Source organism: Orycteropus afer, unplaced genomic scaffold (genome assembly GCF_000298275.1).
Source record: "Orycteropus afer afer isolate SDZICR_OR568_19922 unplaced genomic scaffold, OryAfe1.0 scaffold00248, whole genome shotgun sequence".
Lineage (NCBI taxonomy): Eukaryota > Metazoa > Chordata > Mammalia > Tubulidentata > Orycteropodidae > Orycteropus > Orycteropus afer.
In genome coordinates this window covers 2,601,315-2,610,761 of record NW_006921835.1, presented here as the reverse complement: position 1 = coordinate 2,610,761, position 9,447 = coordinate 2,601,315, and the positions used below count along the sequence as shown (strand labels likewise).

Below are 9,447 nucleotides of genomic sequence, written 5' to 3'. Positions count from 1 at the left end.
GTTCTTCCAGGTTGTCCCTGGGATAGTATTACAGGTAGGCCACACCCCTGGGGAAACTCCCCCTAGACTGACCGGCCGCTTAGGATGCAGTCATGTGATCCATCATGGGAACCACCACTCACAACTGGAGTCCAGCCAAGTTGACACATCTTCAACTATCACAAAGAATATTACCAGAAAGAAATGTTTCATTTAACACATATAAATATTTAAACTTCTTTTCAAGAAAGAACTGAGGAAATTGATATTCTTACAAAAGCACTGTGGGCAAAGCTATCCAAAACAAATGCAACATTTTGAAAATTGTTTCAAGGTGAATTTTTTTATTATTATTATTTTAAACTAAATTTATTGAGGAAGCAGAAGATCAGAAAATTAATATTGACTCTTAAAATATTCTAGCCTACAAAAAAAAAAATATTCTAGCCTACATTTGTTGTTGTTGTTGTCGAATCGGACCTGACTCATAGTGACCCTCCTTGGGTTTCTGAGGCAGTATCACTACAGAAGTAGATTGCCCAACCTTCCTTCTGAGAAGTGTCTGGGTGGGTTTGAACCGCCAGCCTTCTGGTTAGCAGTCAAGTGCCTTAATCACTACGCTACCAAAGCTCCTAGCCTACATTTAGTAAATTTCAATTTCATTAATTGTCAAATAGTATTGTTATAAGAAGGTAAAACCATGACTTATACAAATATAAAATGAACACATACCAAACATTTTATTTAACTCACCATTTAATAAGGGAACCAGTAATATGTTAGGTAAGAATTCAAAGAGCATGAATACACAAGTAGTGCTCATCTTATGGAGTTCTGTTCCAACAACTCCTTCATAAGTCAGTTTTGACATATATTTTCTCTTGTTTTCATTATTACTGCTTTTTATTATCAGTATCTTTATAAATCCAATCTTTTTTTGTCTTTGAGTATTGGAAACATTGCATATAAACTTACAGATCTATTTTAATGCATACATATATACATTTAAAAAATACACATATCATAAACATTTGCTCCAAAAATGAAGAAAAGTTTGTTCCAACCACCCATTTGTGGTATAATCATGTCAGAGCAGCACTAGGCAACCAATATAGTCATGGGTTGACCTCGTGGACTACTGTTTATTCTTTGTAGTCTTTGTAACCTGATTTATATGAAGTCTTTCTCCATCCAGCTTCTGTCATAATCACAGTTAACTTTTAAATTCCTAACAGCAATTATCTCTACTGCCTAATCTCAATGTTTTTAGATTCCAACAACATTTATTCCACCTAACTTTAATAAACTAAGGAGACCTGCTGCTGCAGTGGTTAAGCGCTTGGCTGATAACTGAGATGTCAGTGATTTGAATCCAACTGCAACTCCACAGGAGAAAGATGTCGCAGTTTTCTTCCAGAAAGATTTACTGCCTTGGCAACTCTATGAGTCAGGTCTACTCTGTCCTATAAGGTTGCTTTGCATCAAAATCAACTTGACAACAATGGGTTAACTTTAATAAACTCATTTCCATAGACACATTAAAGACTCATCCTCACTTGGAGCTTGGCCTTTCATGCTACATAAAATACACCTTCCTACCATACACACACACATTCTGCCTAAAAATACTCATCTTTCAAGGCTCAAGTGAAATAACTAAAGGATTATTTCACTTCTAAAGCTTTTCTTTTTGGCCCATCCTTCCCTCCATGTTATATTTTCAATTATTTTTTCCTCATGCCTCACTCTGCCCTGCTTTTCTTATATTACATCATTTGTATATTCTTGTCTTTTTTTGTCTTCATTTTCTATTAGTTTCTCAGTTATAGATCATATCATATTTGTCTTTATGTTTCCAGCAAGGGATAGTGCCAAATATACCTACATATTTTATGTTTAATTGCTTAATGAATGGATGGGGATGAATGAATGATTTCTCCTAAGGCCTATGATGTTTCTGAAGTTTGACAAAAGAACCTGGTATACCTTTCTCTAGGACTCTTAGAGTCCTAGAAGAAACTTGGATTTAGTGAAATTTAAGTAGAAACTTTGCAAATCATGACATAGGCTGAGTCAGATGCCTCTTTGCAGTTCTAAACCAAGAATTTTGAGAATTCTGAGTTCTCGCCAATAAAAATCTTAGAAATATTACCAAAAATATTTGTAGAAATATTAAAAAAATAAAAAATATTAGTTTAATATAAATACTTCAATAAAATAACAAAATTCTACGTAATAAATTAATTTCTGTCCTTTTTTCCATTTGTGCATATCTGTTTTGAAGGCCAAAGAAGTGTTTCACTATGAACAGAAAGGTTGACAATTTGAACCCACCCAGAGTCACCTCGCAAGATAGGCCTGGCGATCTGCTCCTGAAATTTCATAGGCTTGAAAACCCTGTAGAGCAGTTCTACTCTCCACACAGGGGATCTCCATAAGTCTGAATATCATTAACAATTTGATTAATTTATGTGCTTTAAGTCATTTAAAAGTATCTCTTTCTTTTTTCCTTTTTTCTTAGAGCTCAAGAAATACATAGAAGACACTGTGAAGAAAAATTTGTTTTTGATATGATCAACTTTCAAAAAGCCTGTGAAAGATTTCAAGAAGCCAAAACAAGAGTTGCAATTGTAAAAGCAAATTTTGGCTTTAAACATCCTGGGAAATGACAAAATGATCCAATGCCAGATTACAAGCTATGACCATCATAAATTGTAGCCATAAATTTTACCTGAAGGACACTGAAATAATACTTGGAAAGAAGAACTCTACATCACAATATATGTTTATATATAAATCTCATAAAAAATATAAAAAAATCATTAAAATATTTCTCTATTTGATCATAATTTCACTTTGACCAAGTTGATTGGGCACCCCTGAAAGGTTCCATTTATATCCAGAATTCCAAAGAATAATTAAAATTAATTTCATCTATCCCAGGCAATATTGCAAAGGCAGTACTTATATTTTATTTCAGATATTCTCTGAGTATAATGATTCATAAGCTATTTTCAGTTTCTCTGGCAACCGCAGCATAATAATTTCTGTCCCAGCTGCTGATTTTATTAAGACATTGTGTACTTCAGTTAGTTTCATTACCTGCTTTCATATATTTCATTATATTTCCTGTTTACTTTGTTGAAACTTTTTTTTCAAAATAAAAGTCTTTAGCATTATGTCAGTGATTTATGCTCATTATAAGAATTTAGAAAATATAAACTCTAAGAAAGTATTTAAACATTCTTATGATTTTTCTAGGTTGTCTGTACTTACGACATTGCTCACTTAATACAAACAAAAACTAAATGAAACTCACTGCCATCGAGTTGGATCCAACTCATAGCGACCCCTCCCTGGATTTCCAAGGTGGTATCACTATGGAAGTAGATTGCCAAATCTTCCTTCTAAGGAGTGGCTGGGGGATTTGAACCACCAGCCTTCTGGTTAGCAGTCAAATGCCTTAGGCACTATCTCTCCAGAGCTCCCACTTAATACACTGTCACTAATATTAGAAATTTCTCTTTAAAGTACATCAGTATATTTGGAATTCTCAAAAATACGTTGCTTTTTAAGATTCTCTAATTAACCTGTGGAAAATTTCTAAAAAGGTAAGTATTTTAAAACTGATTTATTCAGTTGTGATTCTATGCTGTACTGCTAATAAATACTAGTAGTACATTCCTACTTTTCTGTAAAATAATAACTATCTCTTAAATCCATAGCAGCTGCTCTTACTTTCCTATTAATTAGCATATAAATAATAAGCAAGTCATATCAGCATTTCTAATTATTCTGAAAAAAGTACAAAGAGAGATACTGTCTGGTGGTAAGAAGCATGATAGACCTAGGTTCCTATAGCTAGTTAGCTAACCTGTTACTCCAGTTTTCTTTTCTCTGTTTGGAAATAATACATATATATTTAGGGATTTAATGAAAATAATAACTCTGTCATGTGGCATTGCTATGAGATTCAAATAACATGTAAAACAGCACATTACCTGGCAGAGAGTAAGGACTTAACAAGGTAAGGTAAATATAATAGCAGAAGGCTTCTTTCCTGTGTAGTTATAGGAGGATTCATCAACTCTCAGTGTGAGAATATTTGTAGATCATAACAAATTATGGATAATATTTCAAAGAATGGGAATTCCAGAAAACTTAACTGTGTTCTTGAGGAACCTATCATAAACCAAGAGGCAGTTGTTCAAACAGAACAAGAGGATACTGCATAGTTTTAAATCAGGACAGGTGTGAGTCAAAGGTGTATACTTTTATCATACTTATTCGATCTGTATGTTGAGCAAATAACCTGAGAAGCTTGACTATATGAAGAAAAACATAGCATCAAGATTGGAGGAAGAATTGTTAACCACTGACAAAATGCAAATGACACAACCTTACTTCCTGAATGTGAAGAATACTTGAAGTACTTACCGATGAAGATCAAAGACTATAGCCAGAAGTATGGATTAAATCTCAACATTAAAAAAAAAAAAAAAATGAAGACTTCCGGTAAGATGGTGTAATAGGCAGACAAGCTACACAGACCCTCTTCAACAAACAAAGAGAAACCAATTGACAGAGATACAGAAGATAATCCTGGAGCCCTGAACTTTGAAAGGAAGTATACAAAAGTACATTAAGCATCAACTAGTGGAAAAACCTGAATGAAAACGAGATGGTCAGAGCTGCAGACTGTCAGCTACTCTAACAGGAACAATAGTCAGAGTATTTCCAAGTGGTGTTGGGACCTGAGAATTGACAATAAGATCAGCCCTGGTTTGCAAGGGCTGTTGGGACAACTGTGGTGGTAGCTTATGACTAGGAAGGGAAACAGCAAGGACAGAGACAGACTGAGCTGTAGACTTTTGGCTGTCCAGAGGACACAGCCATTTTGATTGTTTACAATTGGTAACCATTTTGGATATTTAAAGCGACCAAGGGCACAGCCATTTTGAATGTTTATAAGAGATGGCCATTTTGGACATTAAAAGCAACCAAGGGTGAAGTCATTTTCAATGTCTACAAGCAGTGGCCATGTTGGATTTTAAAGTGAAACATTCTCATTACATTCCAAGGACCTAAGAATAGTCTCTGTTTGCCAAGGATGGCAGGGGTATACAGGAGGCTAACAATGGGAATGGAGACAGGTGGTGAGTACATAAGTGCTGCCAACTAGAGAATAGAGGAGCACAGTACCCTACTTATGTAGATAACATCCAAACAAAACAAAGAAAATAAAAATTGTGGGCAAGTCACTCCAACATACCCTCACCAATTAAATATAAACACAAAAATGTCACAATGTCTCAGAGACAACAGCGCACCACAGTCCACATAAAGAAGCAAGATAAACTAGAAGAAACAAGGGAGCAGGATACAGACCCAAAACACATCCCTGAGGAAGAAGCAGCATTGGAACTCCCTGATAAGGAATATAAAACATATACAATTAAGTACCTTCAATGGATTGAGAGACAGATCAAGGGAAACACTGACAAAATTGAGGAAAACACAGACAAAACCCTAGAACAATTTCAGAAGACAATACAAGAACAAAATGACAAAGGGAAAATTAGGTATTACACAAAATCTACAGATAGAAATCCAGAAGATTAATACTAAATTTTCAGAAATAGATAGATAACACATTGAATGGGCAAAGGAGTAGAATTGAATCAAGGGAAGACAGAATTAGTAAGATTGAAGACAAATAACCTGAATACTTCTTTGTAAAGGGATCAATCAGAAAAAAGATCAAAACAAAATGAAGAAAGCCTAAGGTTCATGTGGGATACCATCAAGAGGAATAATCTACAAATAATTGGAATTTCAGAACAGGAAGAGACAAATAAAACCATAGAGAAAATTGTCAAAGATTTGTTGGAAGAAAATTTTTCTGATATGATGAAATATGAAACTATATCCATTCAAGAAGTCCAACTAACCCAAAACAGGAAAGAGCCCAAAAGAAAATCACTGAGACATATCATCATTAAACTCTTCAAAACCAAAGACAAAGAAAAAAATCTGAAATCAGCATGGGAAAAACAAAAAGTTACCTACAAAGGGCAACCAATAAGACTAAGTTTGGATTTCTTGGCAGAAACCATGCAGGTGAGAAGACAATGGGATGGTATATATAAAACCCTGACAGAGAAAAAATTCCAACCAAGAATTATATGCCTAGCAAAATTGTCCCTCAAATATGAGGTGAAATTAGGACATCTCCAGATAAGCAGAAATTAAGGGTATTTGTTAAAACCAAACCAACCTTATAAGAGATGCTAAGAGGAGTCCTTTGGACAGAGAACCGACAATAGCAAACAACTGACCATTAACACACATGATGAAAAAAAAACAGAAACCAACCCAGTTATGGAAGCATCCAAAGTAAATGAGCCTACAAGATTGTAAACAGGGAACCAGAGACATAAATTGACAAATGAGGACAACTACAAACCAAAAAGAGGGAAAAAATTGTATAGTTACAGAACTTCTAAATCGTAGGGAAGTCAAGACAACTGCAAGATAGAATGGACTGTTCTAAACTTGGGAAGAAAATTATAAATCACAGGGTAACCTCAACAAAAAATAAGCCTTCACATCAAAATAAAAGAGAGGACCAGCACAGATATTTAACAAATACAAAAACAACAGCAATGAAAGAAGTGACAACACAATCCATAAACAAAAGGACCTCAGCACAGAAAATTATATGGAACAAAGAAGTCAGGAACACCATAAAAAGGCACATAATAAAATGACAGCAACAAATTCATACTTGTTGATAATTACATAACTGTAATATTATCTCTTTTATATAAAACTCCAACACCTCAATAACAAAAAGAATAACAATCTAATTAAAAAATGTCTGAATAGACATTTCATCAAAGAGGGTATTCAGGCAGCCAGGAAATACATGAAGAAATGCAAATAAAAACAACAATGAGATACCATCTCACCCCAGCACTAATGGCAAATTTCAACAAGACAGAAAATAACAAATGCTGTTGAGGATGTGGAGAGATTGGGACTCTCATACACCACTGATGGGACTGTAAAATTATACAACCACTGTGGAAAGCAGTATGGTAATTCCTTACAAAGCTGGAATTAGAAATACCATTGACAGAGCAATCCCATGAATAGGCATATATCCTCAAGAAGTGATAGCCAGGACAAAAACAGATATATGCACACCCATGTTCATCACAGCACTATTTACAATAGCAAAAAAATGAAAACAACCTACCTGCCCATCAACAGAAGAATGGATAACTAAACTATGGTACCTACACACAATTGAATACTATAAAACACTAAAGAATAATGTAGATTCTCTGTATAACATGGCTGAACTTGGAAGACATTATGCTGAGTGAAATAAGTCAATCACAAAAGGACAAATATAGTGTTAGTTCATTACAGTAAAAAGTCAAGGAAAAGTTTATATATGGAAGGAAACATTCTTTGTTGGTTACTGGGGGAGGGGGAGAGAGGGAACACTGCAAGAAAAAATACATTGACCCATGTCACTTTGGTTTTGTGTATTTCACTGTGCATAACATATTTCAATAAAATATATTATTTTTTTTTTCACAACTTGACCAATGAGCAACATCATGATAAATGGAGAAAAGGACTGAAATTGCCAAGGATTTCATTTTACTTGGATCCACAATCAACACCCATGGAAGCACCAATAAAAAAATCAAATAATGTATTTCATTGGACAATTCTGCCACAAAAAAAAAAAAAAAAAATGTCACTTCAAAGACTAAAATGCATCTGACCCAAGCCAGGGTATTTTCAATAGCCTTGCATACATGTGAAAGTTGGTCAATAAATAAGGAAGAACACAGAATATTTGATGCATTTGAATTGTGGTGTTAGCAAAGAATATTAAATACCATGGACTGCTGGAAGACTGAACAAATCCATCTTGGAAGATGTAATACTGGAATGCTCCTTAGATGTGAGAATGGCCAGACTCATGTCTAGTACGTTGTTCATGTTTTCAGAAGGGACCAGTCTTTGGAGAAGGATTCCATGCTTGGTAAAGAAGAGGGTCAGTGAGAAAAGGGAAGGGAATACACTCAAGGAGATGGATTGACACAGTGGCTGCAGTGATGGGCTCAAGCATGGCAACGATTGTGAGGATGGCATAGGAGCAGGCTTTGTTTCATTCTGTTATACATAGGGTCACTAAGAGTTGGAACTGACTGGATGGCACCTACAACAACATTAAGAAAGAGTAGGCTTTTTTTGCATTGGAGCCATGGTGGCACAGTGGTTAAGTGCTTAGCTTCTAACAAAAAGATTAGCAATTCAAATTAACCAGCTGCTAAATGGGAGAAAGATACGGCAGTTGCTTCTTTAAAGATTACCCTATGAGGTAGTACCACTCTGTACTAATGGGTTACTATTAGCTAGAATTGACTCAATGGCAACAGGTGTGATTTGGTTTTGAAATATTGTTGTAGACTAAAATAAAGTTGCTTACACACATTAATTATACTGAGGTTTTTTTTTTTTTTTTTTTTTTCTTTTTTAAATAGATCTTTTTTTTGATAATATATGTAAGTACCAGGATAAAGATTGTTTTACAAAAGCAAAGTACTATCCTGAAGCCAAAATTAACAGGAAGAAAAAGTAGCAGGTTAAATGAAAAATAGAGTTGGTTAAGAAAAAAAAAAAAAATAGATATTTCAGGCAAGATGGTGGAATAGTCAGACAAGCTACACAGACCCTCTGCAACAAAGCAATGAGAAACCAATTAGAACATATACAGAGGACAATCCTGGAACTCTGAGCTTTGAATGGTAGGATAAAGAAGTGGATTAAACACCAACTAGTAGAAGAACCTGAATGAAACAATGAGTAAGGAGACAAACGGAGTGGTGGACTGCCAACTGTCTTGAGGGCACAGCCATTTTGAATATTCCATTAGCAACCTAAGAATTGGCTCTGTTCATGAAGGACTATGTGGGCAAGAACTGCCCTGGTGCCTGACAACCAGAAAGGGAAAACAATGAAGAATGAAACAAAAAGACCTGTGGACTGCCAGTTGTCCTGAGAGTGTAGCCATTTTGAATTTGCAAGCAATGTGGCAATTTTTAATATATCCAAGTGGAGATTTGACCAGAACTGGGACTTATGAATGGTCTGCTTGCCAAGGACAAATGGGCAACCACACTGGAAGCTGATGACTATAAAGGTTCTATAAGACCCCTGTTACTCTTATACGCCACATCCTCTTGGTGAACAGAGGTATGCCCATCAGCAATCTCCATGCATCATTTCACCAGCAAGAATTCCATCATGGTTGGTGCCTTGACAGAACCATAGTGCTCTGCCCCACCACTCACACTTCTGTTTTTCTTTGTCTGTTTTTAAATTATTCTTTCTATCTTCCTCCCATGGTTCCCTGTTTATTTTTATTTTTATTGCATTTTTCCC

General features: G+C 35.2%; 1 protein-coding gene across 1 annotated transcript in view; it reads left to right on the top strand.

Annotated features, from left to right (window-relative positions):
- LRRIQ3 (leucine rich repeats and IQ motif containing 3) overlaps positions 1-2,648 on the top strand; it is a 343,148-nt gene extending 340,500 nt beyond the window's left edge. Inside the window, exon 7 of the mRNA XM_007949630.1 lies at positions 2,501-2,648. Within this exon, the coding sequence (XP_007947821.1) occupies positions 2,501-2,648 (148 nt within the window). The remainder of the gene's footprint in view (positions 1-2,500) is intronic.
- Positions 2,649-9,447: the final 6,799 nt, after the last annotated feature.